This window comes from Lagopus leucura, unplaced genomic scaffold (genome assembly GCF_019238085.1).
Source record: "Lagopus leucura isolate 7727_CA_CO unplaced genomic scaffold, USGS_WTPT01 Super-Scaffold_73, whole genome shotgun sequence".
In the NCBI taxonomy this organism is placed as follows: Eukaryota; Metazoa; Chordata; class Aves; order Galliformes; family Phasianidae; genus Lagopus; species Lagopus leucura.
The window spans coordinates 13,549,690-13,570,035 of NW_024962252.1; the positions used below are offsets into that span (position 1 = coordinate 13,549,690).

Below are 20,346 nucleotides of genomic sequence, written 5' to 3' on the forward strand. Positions count from 1 at the left end.
GTCTTGGTTATGACACTTGTTTTTGGCCAGGAGAGCTTCCTTTCCACTCCATGACCAGCAGAAGGGATCTGATGCTAATGGGCTGTAAGCTCATAAAGAAGCATTATTGTTGCCCAACTCAAGCCTGCATACACTGAATTTGTTTGAATTCTGTGCATGTACCTTTTTGACCTGTAGCTGAACCTCAGTTTGTTTGAACAAAAAAAGACCTCTAAAGACACATTAAAACAATAATTAAAACAAATGCTAAGAAAGGGAATATTATACAACTTGAACTTGACTGACTTTACAAGTGACCTATACCCCCTTCAGTGAACTGTATTAGCCAGAATTTGGAAGTAGCTGGGCTCCTGCTGTCTTGTGTCTGGGGAGTTGCCCTGCTGAGCCTGTAAACCGAAGCCAGATGATTCATACCACCTTCAAGCTGCCCATAGATGCAGGCAGACAATGTTGCTGATCTTTATTGTTAAAATAACAAGGTAGAAATGGTGTTTATAAACAGAGGATTAATGTTTACATTAATGCTGACTTCTTCCTCCCCATGATTTTTCTGAGATAATGGATTTGTCAGACTTGGTGTGTATATTAAACTTCGCTTATGTGTCAGCCTATCTGTTTAGTGTTCTGTGGGCTGGAGAAAGAATTGAGTAGGTGAGAAGCCAGCTGAAATCCAAAATTTTCCAGATTTTTCCTTAATTTACAGGACATAACCATTCTGTTCTAGCTCTTATATTTTTCTGTTGTATCAAGTGATAGCTTCTATAAAAGGTAGGTTTGTAGAGTATTTCTTCACAATACATTGGAAAATGCAAATAGTAGTTAAATCTCAGTTTAATTTTAAACATGTGAACTGGTTGCCTGTGCTACTTTGAGAGCATTATTAGATGGAATTATCTTTGGGAAGGAGTTGCCTGTCTCAGTGTGTCGAAAAAGACAAATCACTCCTCAAAGCAGCAAGCAGCTTGTGGGCCACACCTTGGCCATTACCACTGAAGGAAGGAGGTTAAGCATGTGAAGGCTTTCAAGGAAGTTGAGTGCTTTTAGGTGCAGAAAGCTCTGCTTTTAGGAGACATTGCAAGCTGCTTCAGTTTTGAGATTGCTAGTTAAAGGGTTGTTCAGCCCTGGTCTAATCATCCAGAAAACACACATTGTGGTGGAAGGATTTTGCTAATGTCCAAGACATAACATATTTCAGATTTTACTTTGGGTGGGTTCCAGCTCTTCTTAATATGATACATGTTTTTATACTTGAACTTTATGTGTTTTTTCTGTGGGAGTGGGACCTCATGGTTCACCTGTTTCAGCCCCCCTATAATAAAGTCACACTTTTTGCCTCATTAGCCAACAGTCATTTCAGTCTAAGGTATTATCAGATGATGCAGCAGTTTCACGTTGCTAATTAAACAGACTGTATTAGAGAAATGCATATTCCTCAAGTAATTAAACAAGAACTGCTTCAACGTAAAAAGTAATCATTTGGAAAAACAGCTGTAATAGATTAAAAAAGTGGAGAAATAAAGGCCAAGCCAGATTATGCTGTCTCGTGGAGATTTCTTTAGCAAATGCTTATTTTACCACAAATACATCCGCTATGTGGTCAAAAACAATTTTCCTAGAAAATCTTTATTTTTGTATTTGATTTTCTTTTGTTTTTTCACATGGCATGTGTATCCTGTGCATAGCCAACATGCTTCTTCCTTTGTCTTCGGAAGATGAATGCTTTGTTTTCCAATGATTTGTTCTTCTGCTGTTTGATTGCCATTTTATTCAAGCTCGTTTCTTTTTTTCCCATATGTGTACTGTCCTTTTGGCAGCATATTGCAGAATGAGTTCAGCAATTCATATGCACGGCAGCCCTAGCTGAGCTCTGCTATATGTATCACTGTCAGCTGCCATCACATCACCTTGTTTTGAGGACTTAGCTTACAGTGCATTCACAGTGTTTCCTGGTGAAATTTTAGTGGCAGAATCTACACGTACAGTTTTGAAGTGGAAAAGGTCAAGTTATCCAGGGACTAGGCTGGGCTGTTTCTGGTCACAGCGCTGGTGCCAGCAGTCACCAGAGCACTGAGTGTGAAAGCAGTTCATGTAATGGTCACAAAATGCCGATTTTTATGTAGCAGGTTTTGTAAATACAATGTAGTCAGCATTGAAAAGCATCCTGTAGGATTACAGAGGTGAGCTGTTTACATTGCTGAACAGACTAATTCATACTGAACATTTTTGTTTTAGCTTGTTGGATGATGCTTTGAGTTGTTAGCTAACTTAAAGCTTAATTTTTAACACAGTGAGCAGTGTGTAAGACTTGTGTAAGTGTGTAAGGTGCTTGTAAATCTTTCCTGTTGTCTTTTTGCTGCGTTCTTTTTCTTAGACTTCAACAGGCAGATTCATCCTTTATTTGACTTCAGTTTGGAGTTTGCTTTCTGTCCAGAAGAGTGATGTCTGTTGCACATGGTTGCACAACTGTATCAGTATGTAATACGTGTACCTGTGCGACCTACTGTAGGGAACCTGCTTTGGCAGGGGGGTTGGACTCGATGATCTCTGGAGGTCCCTTCCAACCCCTACAATTCTGTGATTCTGTGATTCTGTGTATTTATGACATACGAGAGAGGATGTTTATTTGTTGTTTATTTGCAGAAAGAGCCTGTTAATTGGTGTGGTTTTGCTTTTGTTTCCATCACTGGAAATACTCCTTGAATGCATATGTGCTATTTTGTGTGTTGTTTTTTTTGTGATTACTCTCCATAGAGACCTTTATTGCTCACATTGTGGTCATACTTTGGACATGTTGAAGAGCTTTGAGTAATTAGCAACGTGCTCATGCCCCTGGGACCTCTGTTTCCTATAACGCCAGCTTAGCACAACTGCACGTGACTGAGAAATGATAGCCTCTGGCTCTCATCTGCTTTCCAGGGAAGGAAATGGAAGAGAGCCTGCACGTGGTTTTAAATACGCTGTTTTGGTTTAGACTTTTTTTTTTTCCAGCAAAGCAGACACTTTCCATCTGTGTGACTGTTCAAGGAGTTAATTTATGGGTACTGGTGGCGTGCTGGAAAAGTGTGAGGAGCACTGCAGAGGCACTTGTTCCTGCTGTGGAGAAAGGCTTTCCATTGGCACTGTCAGGCCTGACTCTGTGTCACTTGGAGGTCTGGCTGTGGCTTGGAGGCACTGAGGCTGTCTTGCAACTCCCGGCACCCTGACAGGAGCCAGTACAGGCCTCAGAGCTACTCCTGCCCACATTGATGGAAGAGCTGGAGCCTGGAGGAGATGTGGGAAGAGGCCACGCACCGCTTCACTTTCTGGGGGGTCAGTGCTGGAAGGGACCTCAGGGGTCATGAATCTCCAACCCCCCCTGCCACAGGCAGGGCTGTCAACCTCTGTATTTAATACTGGACCAGGTTGCCCAGGGCCCCATCCAACCTGACCTTGAACACCTCCAGCGATGGAGCATCGACAGCCTCGCTGGGCAGCATGATTCAGCACCTCACCACTCTCATAGTAAAGAACTTCCCCCCGAAGTCCTCACGTGATGAGGTTAGCTCCTGGGTGTTCATGTCTTGTCAAAGATGCTGGTGAGTAAAAATGTTCCATGAGTGTTTCTGCAGCCTGGCTTTGTCCTTAGCAGTTGGATGTGACTGTACAGGCCTTGAGGAATACAGAGATCTGTGCTTATGAATGTCCTGGAAAAAAATTACACATGCATGCTCTAAAGGACATAAGGATATTTATTAATGCAAAACAGAAGATCCGAGTGTGAAAGTTCCTTGGACGATACAAGCCTGTGGAAATACGCAATCAAGGAGTTAAAGCCTATTACTTTAAAGCAGCTGTTGGCAGTGGTGTTTCTGGTCTTGAGTCTTCTCTCCCTCAGTGGTCTCAGCCCTGTCCTTGCTTTCCAGGCTCCTCCTTTCCAGCCAAGGGGTTCCCAGACACTTGTCCTCCTCAGCCATGCAATAAGCGCTCCTTACATCAGCTTTCTTCTCTCTGTCCTTCCCTGTCCATCTGTTCTGCACATGACGCACAAACTATCTGACTTACTTCTGTACCTTTCTCCCTATGTGGGTGCTAAGTGGACTAACACAGACAAGAGAGACACAAACTAAATATCAGAGCAAAAAAGTACTTGAGTTCAGTTTTCTTTTCTGATACTGAAGAAATCGCAGTCACACCTGAAAGATATGAATGGGTAGAAAATATTTTGTTGCTTGCTAGCTGTAGGAGTGGAGTCTAATTTGTGCTGAAAAGCTGTAAGATTATCCAGTGATAATCTGTTAACGCCCTTTAAAACTTTCAGCTGAATATGAATCATCTGCAGCTTTTGAAAGATTTACAAGTTGGCCAAATTGAAAATTTTTACAAGGGCAATTAAGGCTGTTCCTAGCATTTCTCAGGGCAGACAAATGTCAAGGTCCTGTTACAAAACTTCACCTGCAATAAAAACTGAACAGCCCTACAGCCCACTTAGCTTTGGGAGTGGCCTGTGTGTTGTATGTGAGCAGACTCTTGAGAAATAAGAATCTGAAAAAGTGAACATATCATTAGTTTTATGTGAGGGTTAAAGAGGATATCTGGAATGCATCAAGATGCACTCGAGTTGTTATGCCTGTTTGTTTTGCTTTGTAAGTTATTACCTTTTAAATACAGATAAGTGTTACTATGACTGCACTCCTAATTATATAGGAGTTGTCTTTCAATCTCTCAAGGCACTTTTAAAACCTTAAAAGAAGCGTGTTCATGAACAAGTATTTGATAGTAATTTGATAGTTTTTTTTTATCTGAGTTGAGGTATACTTGGTTCTTACGTTATATTTCCTTTCTTCCACATAAACTATGAGTTATTTGGTTTTTTGTGGGAGATGGATAGAAAGGTTGAAGGGAAGCTGCCCATTAGTTGACCAGTATTTGCTCCTGGGTCCTGAGTCATTGCTTTTGCTTTTAGTGTCTCAAATTACCTTTTTTGCTGATGGCAGTTCTTGTCTCTCTCTGACAAATGACACTGTGCTAGAATTGTGTGCCTGGGGAATTGCATCGGTGTGAAAGTGCTGGAGTAGAGAATTGCCAGGCATCTGATACCTAAGTTACCTTTATATGCCCTAAGGAAAATAGTGAGTCCAGAAGGCACTGTAACTGGCAGCCATAAAACTTCATGTTGCTTCCTAGATGTCTGCTTGTCTGATATGGATATTTCTTAAATCTGTGCTATTTTGCTGATTTCTAGAACTGACCTCCAGTGAGCAGGTAGATTCAGTGTTCTTACTCAAGCCCTCCTCAAGCAACGCCCAAGTTTCCACAGTGGCCAAATCCTGTACAAATGATCAGAGAACATTCAACTAATTCCAGTAACCCTACCTTCCTGTTCCCAGTATACAAAATAAAGAAGAGCTCTCTTATGTGCTTGTAGTGCTTGCTGCTGATCGTCACTTCTGTAGTTCAGCAAGAGGAGTGGCAGGTGGCAGTGTATGCAGCTAAAAGTTGTGGTATTCTGTTATTTTCTTGCATCTGCTTACTTATCTGTCTAGTCTGGATGACTAACCAATACTTCAAATGTTGGTCATTAAAAAGAAAAAAGCCAAAACATTCTGCTTGGAAACCCCTGTCTTAGTAAGTTTGAATTGTAGAGATATACTGAAACCAAGACAACAGCAACAAAACCTCTTCCCTTCATTTTTCCTCTGACTGTTGAGCAGCAAGCAGCACAAAGTCAAGTTGGGTGGATGCTGAATCAGGAGGAGTTCTGTGGTTATTTTGGGTCACTTGGAAGAGATCTGTAGAATTTTTTCATCTCAGAAAAAAATATGTTAATGGACAAAGGCAAATATGAAAAGCCTTAATCTAAAGGCTGACTTGTTACAAAAGAATTTTAAAAAGCATCATAATTAAATTAAGTGTCCTGCTGCCTCAGCCATAAACTGTGACAATAAATGCAGGATAACCCCTTTCTTGTTCCTTAATATTTTTGCAATTAGTTCACTTTCTGTCCTACAGAGAGACTGCATGAAAGATCTTGTTATTTGTTGCTGTGATAAAATATGCTGGCTCAGCCTGCCTGAAGAAACAGAAGCCTTGGCAAGAATGCTGATTACCATGACAATCTAAGCAGTCTAGAGTTGCAGATTGCGTGGGTTTTATTGTAAAGATATAAAACGAGTCCTGGATGGTAGAAGAGCTGATAATATCATCCTGATTCAGGAGATCCAAGCACCTTCACAAGACTTTTTTAATAGTGTGTTACCTGAAGGAGGGAGAGAAACCTACAAACTTTATTTATATGTTTATAAAGTATTTGTGTATAGTAGTTAAATATTTATTTTTATTCTGTAGTTATGTGTTATACCATTTTTGATACAGGGCTGAACTCCTGTATAAGAGTGGTTTTGAGGAGGAGCTTGCTGGAAAGGTCAGCTGAGCCAAAGATTTTCCACAGATGATGTTTCTGAACGGAGACTTCCAACAAAGAGTTTTCCCTCCAAGTGATAGAAAAGCAGCTACAGCAGGTCTAGGCAGGGGATGAGGCCCTTATGTTGGAACACAGAGAGGCCTGGGAAGTTTTATTGTCTCTCCTTGCAGCTGCACGGGATCTTCAGCATGAGTTTTGGGTGTATGCAGGTTTCCTGTGATACAAACACACATTAAAAATAGCAGTAGATAATGCAGGGCAAGTTTTCAAATCCTCATGGTTTCTCCATGCTCATGCAGATAGGAACAATAGCACCAAGCTATTATTCAGCTTTTCTTCCCACTCTCTACACTTGGATGGAGTGGCAAGTCTGTCCTGCAGGATATTCCTAAGAAAAGACAAAAATACTTCCAACACTCCCTTGTCCTAGCCATATTAGGACGGTAATGGTTTCAGCCATTACCATTTTCAAAGGTGAAAGCTGAAATGTCAACCCTCCCTTCAGCAAAATGCACTTTGATGACTGAAATGAGTGGTAATGGGGTTAACAGGTTTAAACCAACAGCCTTATGTAATGTGTTGTCCCACAGTGGGGTAGGAACAACATTCTGTATTCTTCAGTGATGTGCAAGAAGAAAATTGGGGACGCTGGCATTCTGCTTTAGAAGTTTGAAATAGAAAGGAAAAATGACTTGGTGTCCAGATGTCCCTGTACAACTGTGTATATTTTCTATTGCTTTCTTAGTAATTTTATTGTTTATACTAGAGGATTTGTTGAAAAGCAATGAGGTTATCAGTATGTCAAGAACTTTGTTTTGTTCCAGTGACTCAACATTCTAAGGCATTGCTGTCTGAGTTCCATTCACAGCATACAGCACCTGCTGGTCATGTGAAGTCATTAATAAGAGTAAAAACAGTTTAAATTAAAGACTGTCTTTTTGCACAGTTCTAGAGCATGAACCCAAAGCTGTGGGTACAAATGATGAAGAGGAGGATGAGGGAGAGCAGTTTGACTTTGACAGTGGGGATGAGATACCGGAAGCAGACAGACAAGCCTTCGTGCCACCTCCTCCTGATCCTGGAAGTAACACAGAGCACCAAGAGGCTAATGTCACAGGTGAGTCAGCCTGATGGGTTCTTCCGCCGTTAGGCTGAGTCGAGATTCATCATAGAATTAAAAAAACAGGTAAAAAATCTACCTGGACTTGTGCAAGGCCTTTGATGTGGTCCTATACTGCATCCTTATCTCTGAATTGAGTTTAAAGGTGGTGGTGGGTAAAGAGTTGGGTGGTCACTGCCAGAGGGTTGTTGTAAACAGCTCAATATCCAGGTGGAGGCTGATGAGTGATGTCCACCAGGGGTCCGTCTTGGAACTGGAGCTCTTCAGCCTCTTTATCAGTGATGTAGACAATGAGATTGAGTGTACCCTCAGCAAGTTTTCAGATGACACCAAGAAGAGTGGTGCAGCTGACACTGTAGAAGGGATGCCATCCAGAGGGTCCTAGAGAGGATTGAGAAGTGGGCCCATGTGAACCTAGTGAAATTCAGCAAGGCCAAGGGCAGTGTGTTGCACTTGGATCAGTGCAGACCCAGGTTATGTCTACAGACTGGAAGAACTCACTGGGAGCAGTCCTGTGGAGAAGGACTTAGGAATTTTGTTGGATGAAAAGCTGGACACAAGCCAGCAGGTCTTTTGCAGCCTGCAACACCAACAGTATCCTTGACTGCATCAAAAGGGAGGTGACCAGCAGGACAAGGGAAGTAATTGTTTCTTTACTCTGCCCTTGTGAGGACCCGCCTGGAATCCAGGCCTGGGGCCCCCAGTACAAGAACGATGGGGAACTGTTTTAATGGGTCCAGAGGTGGGGCACAAAGATGATCAAAGGGCTCTCTTGTGAAGAAAGGTTGTGGGAGCTGGGCTTGTTTAGCTTGGAGAAGAGGAGGCTTTGGAGAGATTTCACTGTGGCTACCCAGTACTTGAGGGGAGCTTTTGTGAGCAGGAGGGAGACTGACTTTTTATGCAGACAGATAGTGATAAGACAAGGGGGAATGGTTTTAAGCTAAAAGGGGAGAGATTTAGGTTAAATGTTTACTCAGAGGGTGGTGAGGCACTAGAACAGGTTGCCCATAAAAGCTGTGGATGCACCATTCCTGGAGGTGCCCAAGACCGGTTTGGATGGGCTGCCTGATTTAGTGGCTGCCCATGACAGTGGAGTTGGAACAAGATGATTTTTACAGTTCTTTCCAACCCAACCTGTGATACAACTCTATGATATGAAGAGAGATCTGTGGAACAGCTGTGCATGTGTTTTGATTATTTGTGCTAGCTATACTTCTGGTGAGTTGAGAAGGCAAACAATGAACAAGTGCAGTTCCTGTGAGTTTTCCCATCCATGTTCAGTAAAAAGCAGTGTATTGGTCTCAGTCATACTGCCATGCTACAATAAAACTTTGCCTTTGCAACTGTAATAGGTATGGATGAATCCAGATGAGCTGCTTTCACAGCTAAGCTTTCTGGTTGCTGATCTTAAGCTGATATGCATTAAAAAATGGAGTCAGAGTGTCAGAATTTTGTTCTTAACAGAAGTCTTGTTTTATTGAAGATTAAAACATTTTTTTTTACAACACTTGCAGATGTTTTCAATCCTGAGGTATGTTCTGGAAATTACTGTATTCTGTTCAAATTGACAACAGCTGATTTTGCTGACTTTGATCCAGTTTTCTTTTGTCGACAGACACTGTGGTCATGGCAATGAGAGGTAAATAACTGATCAGTTGACCGTGCAGTTTGACAACCTGGAATTTAAATACAGCCTTTCACTGACAAACTGTTGCTCACTTGCAAGGTCATGCTTCCAGCTCAAAAACTTCTGATCACTTGGGATCCAGTTCTGTAGTTTGCTTCAAAATGGCCTTTAGTTCCACTGCATTTTAGTTCTCTAAAGATACCAGAAAGAAGAGAGTTTATTTTCAAGGAGGAAAACTTGGAAAGTCATTTTCTTTTCCTTTTTCTTAGCAGAGCATTTTCAGCTCCCTGTAGAGTGTCCTTCCAGTGAGCATTTTTTTGCTCATGGCTATTTCTAAAATGTTTACTATATTTGTATATATAGGGTACAAATTCCACTAGAAACTGACTTCAGATTTCAGGTCTTAAGGCTGTTTGCAGGTATGTTTTTATGGGAAGCAAGAAGGTGTCCTGATAACCTGTCAGAAATCTCCTTGTCTAGTATTTAGGATCAAGTTATTGTTTTTCCATGGTGTAGTTTTTCCATCCTTGTGACATAGTTGTTTTGCTGCTGTTGCATTCCTCATCTGTAAAATGGGGAGGAGAGCACCACAGTGTGGAAATTTTGAGTCACAGATTATAAGTTGTATATAAAGTCATATAAATGTTTGGGATATTTTAAATACCAATACAAGCATCTTGGACAGGCACAAAAAATAAAACTTTGTTTAATTTTTCAGCTAAAGGAGCTGATAGCTTAGAAAAAAGTGAGAAGCTACAAGCATCAGAACCTATTGCAGAAGATACTCCAAGGAAAGTAAATCCCTACTCAGTCATAAATATTTCCCCAATGCAAGAAAAGGATCCATCCTCCTCACCAGATCCAAGTCCTCAGGATGAACCTGCCAGTCCAAACACATCCAGTGGATATTCTGTCCCTGTGCCCTGTGGCTATGCAGTGCCATCCAATTTACCTCTGATACTGCCAGCATACTCCAGTCCTGTCATAATACGTAGCGTTTCTGTAGATGAGGAAGGTAAGGTGTTTTTGCAACTTACTTTCTTTGAAGGGGGGATTCTTGTTTAATGTGAGATAGTTGTGTTGTTTTGTAAATGCTTACGTAGCATTCAGACTTGATGTCTAGGAGATTTTGCGTCAAAATAGAAGAATAATTTCATCATGGAGTAGGAGGTAAGTTTTAGCTGGACTTAGTCAATAAGTGTCAGCTTATTTGAAAAACACAAATTGTGAGTAACAACAGGAAAAAAAAAAGAAAAAACATTCTAATAAAACTCTGCTTTCCTCATTAGGATCGAGATAGCTAAGCTAAGATGCATAAGGAAAAAATGTATAAACACTAAGTCAGTTATATCCCAACATTTTACATCTGTGATATTTGGCCTTTGTTTTTGCTGGCACAATATTGCAGCATAAAGCACAAGTCAGGACTCCTGTCTTCTCTTACCATTAAAAATGATTAATGCTAATTCCCTTCTAATGTCACAGAATAATTTCCAGAGTCATGATTATGTATTCAAGCCAAATGATTTCTTCTCAAACCCTTAGAATACTTGAACTAGGTTCTATCAGAATTCCTGTCTCTTTTACCTTTTCTGTATCCACTTCTTTTTATTTGTTTTTCTAGGCCTTGTGGATTTAGATTTGATGTGAGTTTTTTTTTCTTGATGATTTGGTGAACTCTGCTTGTCCTTTAATACGATACTGAGACAGAAGAGGAAATAACTATGGATTATTACAGAAACGGGAACAGTCCCCCTATTTTGTAAACAGAATTGGCAAAGTTGACAGCTTAACGCTAAGAAAGCAGGAGGAACAGAAAGCTTTCCATATCCTGTTAATTTTTTTTTTATTTCAAATATATTTTTCTTTAGCTAGGTTGCAATCCTACTGTAATTCTGTGTGCTATGACACTTTTTTGCATATTAGGCATATCAGAGAATTTATGCAAATATATTCTTATGTTTGTGGTTGATATTGCCTGTTGAGGAATATATGTTTGAGAGAGAAGAATTAAATGTGTCAGGCACTGTAATTTTCTCTGATAACTCTTACAACAAATTGCTCTGTCCCTGTGAATTATCTGAGTTGTGAAAATAGACATGATAGAAAATAGATATGAAGAAGCACAACTTTTTTTAGCTATGATCAAGAATAAAAATGATGCATAGATTATTCATTAGCAATATTAAAAAAAAAAAAACAGTTTCATTAATTTATGCCATTTGAAACAGACTAACATTTTATTCTAAACATTTTGATGATTGTATGTGTTTTTTTCTATTTAGCAGGTATGCAATCAGCAACTGAAGAATGTCATTGTAATTCTTTAAACTCAGAGGAGCCCCAAAATAGGTGATTGACAACTCAATATGTTTTAATGATCTAAACTCAATATGTTTTAATGATCTATAAAACTTTAATTCCTGAGAAACCTTGGATTCAATAAATCAAAAACTTTGTTTTTCATTTTCCATGTCTGGAGCTTTCAAGTTTTGTTATTATTTTGACTCCTTAACTTTGCTTGTGTACTAAAATCTGCACAGATTAAGGTCTAGTGTATATAACTGTCCATGACATTTTGAGGGGAAAAAACAAAACAATTTTTATAGAGTCATCAGCTGCAGCAGGACCACTGCCAACGTGCAGTCAGACCAGCTGTGGCTGATGGAATTCCATCACTTCTATAGCTCTCTTTCAGTTAGTTGTAGCTGTTATTGGATCACTCTTATCAGTCTAAATAAGTTCCCTGTATTCAACCTTTTGCTTGTAGGCTATGTGCCTACCATGTCCCAATTTCTGCACATCTCTCTAGAAGAGCAATTTTGGGGAGCTAAACCTGGATGGGTTACTGCAGATTGAGCCCCACCCGTGGCAGCTAGAGAAGGAAAATAGCCTCCCCCAGACCAGTAAGAGGCTGTGCACCTGTTGCTGTAGCCTTGAATGTCTTTATTTTTATTTATAGTGAAAACATTTTCAAAGAGAGACTTTTGTGTTCTGGTAAAAAAAATAATCTAGAAATAAATATTTCTTGAGGTTGGAAGTGTTTTCAATTTATTGACTAAAGTCGTCAGACTATTCAATGGATTACAGACATGCTGAAGCAGGGTTTTTAAGGAATCATCAGCCTCAGAGTGAGAGCTGGAAAACAGTGAGATGTTTTTATTTATTGACTTGTTTTTGTGAATGTTTAAATGTATTGTTATGTAGATTTTAGTGCTTTTATTTTATGCCTTTTTTTTTTTTTTCCCCTCAAGTGAAGATAACCAGGACAAGAGAGAAGATGATGCTCTGGCCAAGTGGGTTGCAGATCCTGCAAATACAGCGTGGATGGAAAGTAAGTATCAGTGAGCTCAGAACACAGCCGTAGAAGAAGGTCAGTTTTAAGTTGTGATAAACAGTATATGTAATGTACATTTTATGTTACAGGAGTGTCCATGTTCATTTGTATTTTTTTTCAGTATTCTGGAGTCCAACTGTACCCAGTTAAAATATCCAGTAGTGTAATAAAATTATGTGTTATAAAGCAAAGTTAAAGTTAACGTTCACTTTTCCATTCCTTTTTGGAGTCTACAGAATAATTAATCACTGTCTAAAGACATTTGGCTCTCATGTATATGGTGGAAATTTGCTTAAGTTCATGGTGTTCTCTGTGACTGAGTATGAACTTGCACTCCTACAGTAACTGACAAACAAGTTCTTAGAGAAGATGGAAGGGAAGGAATAGGCATAATTTGTTAATAGAATCATAGAATTGCTCAGGTTGGAAAAGACCTTAAAGATCAGGAAGTCCAACTGCAAGATCATCAAGTCCAAATGCATCTATCTAAAAGCAGAACATAGACAATATGGTTTGCTTGCTGATAGGTTATCCTGACTGCTCTCAGATACAACAATGTGAGGGATCCCACTGGGCTGGAGGTTCATCTTAATGTCACTTGAAACAGTTGAAGAATTTGCATTTCTGTCACGGAATCATAGAATGGCCAGGGTTGGAAGGGACCCCAAAGATCCTGAATCTCCAACCCTCTGTCCTACCTCTTGACTTTCTAAGTTAATCATTATGTCACTTACGGTTTTGATTCTTTTTCTGAAAATGTCAGTTGCAGCTTCTTAAAGCTAACTGGTAAGGCGTTGAGCAGCACTTTATAAGTACTATGATGTGAAAAGGAGAGAGCTAGCTGTGGAAGCAGATTTCTGTTTTCACGCTACTGAAGGTCATAATAAACAGTGCAGATAAAAGCACTTGAAATGTCACACATACCATGTAATTACAGTTCCTATGTATTATCGCGTTATTTGAATAACCAGTATTAGATGTACTAGTGAAATGCTGAGGAAAAATGAATTGCATCTCCTCTGTATTATAGAATTATGTAATATCTTGTGTTGGAAGGGACCTTTAAAGAATCATCTAGTTCCAACCCTCCTGCTATGGGCAGGAACACCTTCCATCACATCATCAAACTCTTTCAGGGAGTGACAGTCCACAACTCCTCTGGACAATCTTTCAGAATCTACCAGTACAGCCAAAATTCTTTTGTGGTCCCACTTGGATTTTAAGGGTTTTCTCATTCCTTCTTGCTTGTTTTGATTTGCTTTCAGACCCAGATGAAGTAATTTACGATGACGTGCCAAGAGAAAATTCGGACTCTGAACCAGGTTTGAAGGCTTTGTGATATGGACTGTATAGATGTTATTTTAAGTTAAAATCAATGTAATGCAACCTATGTGCATGTATACTGAACAGATGCATTAACTAAGTTCTATGTAAGCAGGATTAGCCCTAACAATCATCAGTAGATCTTACAGTGTTGAAAATTAAAGCTGACTTTTGACATCTATCTCAGCATGTCTCGTACTCCTCTATGTCCAGGCAGATAATTCTGTTTTATTTTATAGATACACCTCAAAATTCCTGAGTGACTATAATTTTATGTTAGAGGATGACAGTGTTGGGTGTTGTAGCTGTAGTAACCTAAACAAGGCAGAGCGGGTAGGGAAAGAGTGTTTTAAATAGTCTATTGATATATAATAATACAGCATTATCACAGTTGTACAGGGAATTTCTTTATTCTTGGAAGTTTCCTTTCACATAAAGATTGCTGTTTGATGGAAAACTGTATTCAGCTTACTGAATATCAGGGGAGATGTGGGGCAGGTGTTTACCATCTTGACTGTGAGTCTACAGAAAGGATTTCTTTCAGCTTTGCAGTGTTCTAGCTCCTTACTGTATTTGAAAGGAGTAGCAAAGATCTTAAAGTAGTTGGTGGAGCCTAGATTTTTCCTTTATTGGGAAAGCTGGAGTTAGGGATAAAGAAGCTTCTTAAAACAAACTTTTGCTGAGGTTTGTTGTGTTGTTTTTCTTCATTGTGAAGACTATACTAAAGGCTTGTTTGTCACTAACAAATTATGTTTGAATGAATCTGCTTGTTTAGGAATTTGGCATCTGCTTTTCATAGCTATTCATTTGTTACTGAAATTGATTATAACCATGTTAAAGATTCAGCAAAACAATTTCTTGTGTAGAGTACATGTTTATCTTTAAAACCTTAACATTTTCATTTCTTGTCCTTAGTGCTATCTAGGCAAGATGTTTTACAAAATGTATTATTAAAATTTGTTTCATTTATAATTTGAATTTATTATGTTGCATTTATATGTAATGCTTTTATTAGTGGGAAGTCCCTTAGTGGACTAGGCAGGGATGTCTTTGCACTGTGGTTTCTCAGCCAGGATATAATTGTAGTTTGAGTAGTAGCTGTGAATTCTTTCTAATATGTTGTGGGATTTGGACATAACAATATTGTTTGAGTAGGGCATATTTCCAATGGTATTGTGGTGTGTAACAAGAACACTGGCTGTGTGTTCTGGTACTATTTCAACAGACACACTCACTTTGGCTGTTTTTAATATTGAATTGGATTAATATTATGCAAGAGTGTGCATATGAAAGTCTGCACTGTTCTTTATGGTACATCCTGAACAAGGTTTTTGTTGTTTAGACAAACAGGTATTTCAGTGTAGCTTTCTTTTATTTTGGTTTTAATTCTTGCAGAGGAAATGATTTATGATGATGTTGAAAATGGCGATGATGGTGGAAACAGCTCGCTGGAGTATGGATGGAGTTCAAGTGAGTTTGAAAGCTACGAAGAACAAAGTGATTCTGAGTGTAAAAATGGAATTCCCAGCTCCTTTTTGCGAGGCAACCACAAGAGGCATGTATGTATCCTGCAGTGCTGTTCAGTCATTGAGGTTATTCTGATTTTCAGCACTTGTATTTCTCTCCTGTATTTCCCGTCTCCTCTGTCCAGCTTCAAATGCCATCATCTTTATAAAGGAGTTGTAAATCTGTGGGAGCAGCAGTCTACAACAAAATGCAACAGGGAGAAGATACGAGTATTAAACAGGAGCTCCTTAAAAGAGAAAACCTCAAACTAATTAAAAGTGGAATTAAAAATTGAATCATTTTTCCATGTGGGCAGTTCATAGAATCATAGAATCATAGAATCATCAAGGTTGGAAAAGACCTAAAAGATCATCCAGTCCAACTGTTCACCTATTCCCAATAGCTCCCACTAAACCATGTCCCTCAACACATGTTCCTCACTTCCTTTATTTTTTGCAGCTTCTGGGTTAGTGTATGTGGTAAATGAGTATAGAAAATGTGAAGAACAACTGGGGTAAGCTTGAAGTTTTGGGATCCTTCAGGCACCCAAAAGTCACAAAATTGTCACGTGTTCCGTACCTGTTTGCCTTAGATCTGTATCACTTTGGTCATTTGATAGTGACTGAATTTAAAGAAATTTAAAAAATCTTTTTTTTGTGTGACCACAAAATTGTGGACAGAATTGTGGTCTTATTGTGGACAGAATAAAGGCGGTGGTGGTTAAAATGCTATATGGGTGACATGGCTCTGTGCCAGGAAGCCACATGGGAATGTACCCTTCCTGCATCTTTCTGGCTGCATTTCAGGAGGAAATTTGCACTCCCATGCTCTCTGTACTTCGTTTCCTCTCTTTTTACTGTTATGCCTTTACTGTGGGGGGAGAAAAAAAAAAAAAACTCCTGCATGTGATCTGGGGAAGCAGTCAATTCCCTGCTCTGAGTGCAGGCAGAATGCCCGCACCCAGGTGCAGTGCAGAGCCTGGCCAGAGCACAGCTTCTATAAGAGGAGGAGGTTTTGGTGCTTGGAGATCCTACAGAAAACTTGGAGTTTCTCTGATGTTGCTAACCAGTAATAGATGCCTATGAGCTGTTTTATAGCTGAGTACAGTCAGTGAGCGAAGTGCTCCAGCACTCAGAAGTTTGTAGCAGTAATGCAGTGGCAGGAAGGGGAAATACCAAAAACTGAGGACCAAATTTGTACATTCTACATATTTTTTCATTAAGCTGGGTGTGCTTGCTTTAGCTGCTTTCTGCTTCTCTGGCCCTAGATTCTTTTTATCCTGTTTTAAATACTACTACTACTCTTGCTACCACATTTATCGCACCTTTATTCCAGGAAATACAGTCCCTGTACACGTGCACTTTCAAACAGAAAATGTGTGAGAACTTTAGAGAGCACATATTCAAGATGGGAATACTGAAGCACTTGCTCTTCTATGGCGCCTTTATTTTGAATTTTACAGGCTTCTTATCTTAATGAAAACAAAAGCCTCATTTCTTTGTTTCCCTCCAGTACCCGTTATCTGCTTTCCCTTGACCTCCATCCTTGCTGCCTGTGCTTTGGAAATCAGGGAGTGAGCAATTAGCTGGAAAACTTGATCCCACTCAAATCAGCACTTTGTAAGTTGGGTGCTGATGTTGTGGTTTTGTTGTTGTTATTGGTTTGTTGTTTTGTTGTTTTTTTTTTTGACCTGACTAGAACAAGTTTAAGCTGTTGCAGCAGTTTCTTTCTGGGGAGGAAGTTTTTCAACTAACCTAAAGAGAACTGAATTTGGTTGTTGAGTATCTTTGGAAGAGACTGGAAAGTACTTTGCACTTCAGCATGTAAGTCTTGATGTGGCTGCTTGTTTGTTCTTCTGAGGATAGAGGTGAGGAGTTTAGAGTATGTTAGCTGGTGGATGGAGAAGTCGGAGAGACTGCTGCCCCTGTATGGGTCACTGAGAGCTGGAGAAGTTGGGAAACTGGAGAGGGGGTTTGGAGGAGGATGAGGAAAGACCAAAATTTTAGGATTTTTAAGATAAAACAAACAAGCTCCTGCATCGGCATTTCAGCATAGGCAGAAGCAGCTCCCCTTTTTACCTATTCCCTGTGTCCAATCCTTTGACTAACTCTCGCTTCTCCTCAGGTCTTATGATGGATGTTAACAGTATTTTCCCAGCGTGTTTCCTTTATAGTCTTTCAGAGCCTGTAAGGGACTTAACTTATTATTTTTTCAGTAGGTTGAAAAGTATGGGAAGGTTGGAGGCATGATTTTAATTGCAAGTGGTAATATGACTTCCCTCAAAGTCACTTTTTAATTACTGCTTTTGAAATTAATTTTTAAATTTTATTTTGAAGAACTGAGAGTGTTTATATTATCAAATATTTTTAGGCTGTGAACCAGATGCTGTTCTTAATTATACTGCTGTAATACCAGAATCATCATGTTGGAGGTAATTGCATCCTAACCCATCCTAGTAGAGCTCAGTGTGGGACCTGCCCCTTTGTTTTCAGCTCAGTAAGCCTTCTCTTTCCTGATGCTTTGATCATTTGCCAAATAACTCTGTTGGCATCAAGCAGAGGGTTTTTCCATTGGGCTTCTTTTCTATTATAAGGCACACCAAATATCTATTTTTTTCCCTATTGAAATGTTGGCTGCTTTCATTTGGCTTTCTCAAAATGTTTAGCGGTGATTAATTAGTACTCCAGGGCATTTCTCCATGATAACTTACCTTGCAAATGAATATATTTGTGCATGAGGTGGTTATGTGGTCATGCAATAAGGCTGTGATAGAGCAGAGGAAAGACACATGCTTCCCAGTTCCCACACACTGGGAACAAGTCTCTGTGTCCTCCCCTATTAGATTCTCCTTTCCCAACTCGTTAGTATTGTAGATCTCCGTCTTCTCAGGTGTCAGCAACTTCTGCAGCTTCATCAACTTTTGAGAACTCATCTGATTCACCGTTTTGAAGGAGAGTCAGAAATGCACTGGGTAGGCTTTGCACTCCGCTGAATGATGCTCATGTTAAAACTGATGTGTTTCCAAATGGTTTGTAAGAAATGTACATAATACAATTAATATGCAGTTAGCTTAGACTAAGTGACTTTATCTCTCTCTTTACATAGTTGCCAGCATAGTGCAAAAGTACCTGGCTGACTTTCGGCAAGTCCAGTGAACTGCAGGGGTAATGGTCCATTCGCCGGGCTGGAGCTTCCCTGTGTGAATATTCTCTCCTTCAGTTGTCTGTGTTTCAGTAGGCAGACTGGACAACATGCATGATATGCTTGAGTACTTTAGCATGAAGTTTGCACTACGGGCTGTTTGAAAAGATTGTGTCTTTTTGTGTACTGTAGCTTTCTCATGACCTTACGCGTTTAAAGGAGCATTATGAGAAAAAGATGAAAGATTTGATGGCAAACACTGTGGGAGCAGTAGAGATTCAGCAACTAAAGCAAAAACATGAGCTGAAGGTAGCGTAGTTAATTTCTGTAATTAGCTATGTTTAAATTATTGCTTTTCCAATGCAGGCTGTGTTGTCTTTTTCTTTTAATAATAGCTTGAAAAAAATGGACAATAGTTTGTTTAAAATGAGTTCTAAATGAAGCAGCAGTTTGTCTTGAAAATATTTTGTCAGTAACTTTTTCTCATGCTTATTTATCAATCGTAGCAATTTCAGCAGATCAGATAGGATCAGATAGGACATTGTCCTGCCTTTACCCCAGAGTCTGAGCTAGGAGTACAACCCCAGTGAGCTCCACAGGGCACGTCTGACCCTAGCTTATTGTCTGTGTTGCATAAAAATTGTAGGACTAAGAATGTTGCTGCTATCCATTTCTGAATGGAATGAGCATACAAAGGCTATTTTTATGGAGTTTTTTAATGCTAAAAACTATATCTCAGGCAGAAAAAAACCTGCCTGATTGCAGCAAGACAGCTTTATTTGTATTCTAATGTAGCTGATGATGTCAGCACAGTTCTGGCTGTGGTGGTTTGGCGGCCGCTGGGAAAGGAAGAGTACAAACCAGTTTAGTTTCCTAGTGAAACATCTCTTTTTTTTTTTTCTTCTTTTTCCTCCAAGGAACTTCCATGTTGTTGAAGTGTATTATAAAATTCTACTTAATTAAACCAGTATACTGATTTCTTCAATTAATGAAATTATTGTTTTTAACATTTTCTGCAAGACACAGTGGTTATTTAAGAATGTAGTCAATACAAAATTGAATCTTTAAGTTGGAAATATTCTGGTAGAGCTAGTGGCAGATGAATGAGAAGCCTTGCCATGTATGACCTTTCTTAGTATTTATTTGTTATATAATAGAATGCTGAGCTATTGAGTTTATTGTAATGTCAGATATTTTGAAGCAGAAGGGTTCTTAAACCATTTTGAACATACATGCAAGGTTGTCATAAAGTAAGACCTTTTGTTCAGGTTTGATTTTATTAGGAAGAAGTACGGATGTTCACATCTGCAGTTTGATGGCTGTGTGTACTTCCAGTATATTTATTTGACTTTGGGCTATATTTATAGCCCCCACTTGACAGTATTTTTAAAAAGATGTTAAAAGTACTCTGCATGGTATGCAGAAGCGGATTCCCATTATTCACTGAGCATGTAGACTGTATTCTTTATCTTACAGATGCAAAAGCTCATGAGAGCTGCTAGAGAAGGTACCAAAGATGGACTTGAAAAGACAAAAGCAGCTGTGAAGAAGGGTCGTTCTTTCATTAGAACTAAGTCTTTTATTTCTCAAGGTATGTGCCTGTTATTTTACTCTGTTAATGTTGTTTCTTCTAGTTATTTCTGAGGAAGGGTGTGAATAGCTGAGTAGGATTTTTATTTGTACTAGGAACCAAGTACTGGATGCACAGAATTATAGAATCATAGAATGATTTGGGTTGGAAGGACCTTAGAGATCACCTAGTTCCAATCCCCTGCCATTGGCAGGAACACCACTTATTAGATCAGAATGTCAAATCAGTTCTATGTCAGCTAATAATAGTTTAGCATTCAGTTCAGATCAATGTACAGTCACTGCATCTTGAGTAGTTTTGG

General features: G+C 39.4%; 1 protein-coding gene across 8 annotated transcripts in view; it reads left to right on the forward strand.

Moving 5' to 3' along the window:
• ARHGEF10 (Rho guanine nucleotide exchange factor 10) overlaps positions 1-20,346 on the forward strand; it is a 111,798-nt gene that overhangs the window by 19,952 nt on the left and 71,500 nt on the right. For 5 of the 8 annotated variants that reach the window (XM_042881135.1, XM_042881173.1, XM_042881146.1 and 2 more), the window contains exons 3-10: positions 7,347-7,517; positions 9,866-10,162; positions 11,433-11,499; positions 12,402-12,481; positions 13,750-13,806; positions 15,203-15,366; positions 18,647-18,763; positions 19,931-20,045. In XM_042881135.1, the coding sequence (XP_042737069.1) occupies positions 7,347-7,517; positions 9,866-10,162; positions 11,433-11,499; positions 12,402-12,481; positions 13,750-13,806; positions 15,203-15,366; positions 18,647-18,763; positions 19,931-20,045 (1,068 nt within the window). Of the gene's footprint in view, positions 1-7,346; positions 7,518-9,034; positions 9,052-9,865; positions 10,163-11,432; positions 11,500-12,401; positions 12,482-13,749; positions 13,807-15,202; positions 15,367-18,646; positions 18,764-19,930; positions 20,046-20,346 lie in introns of those variants that run through there. The other 3 variants (XM_042881198.1, XM_042881181.1, XM_042881191.1) reach the window with 3 other exon arrangements.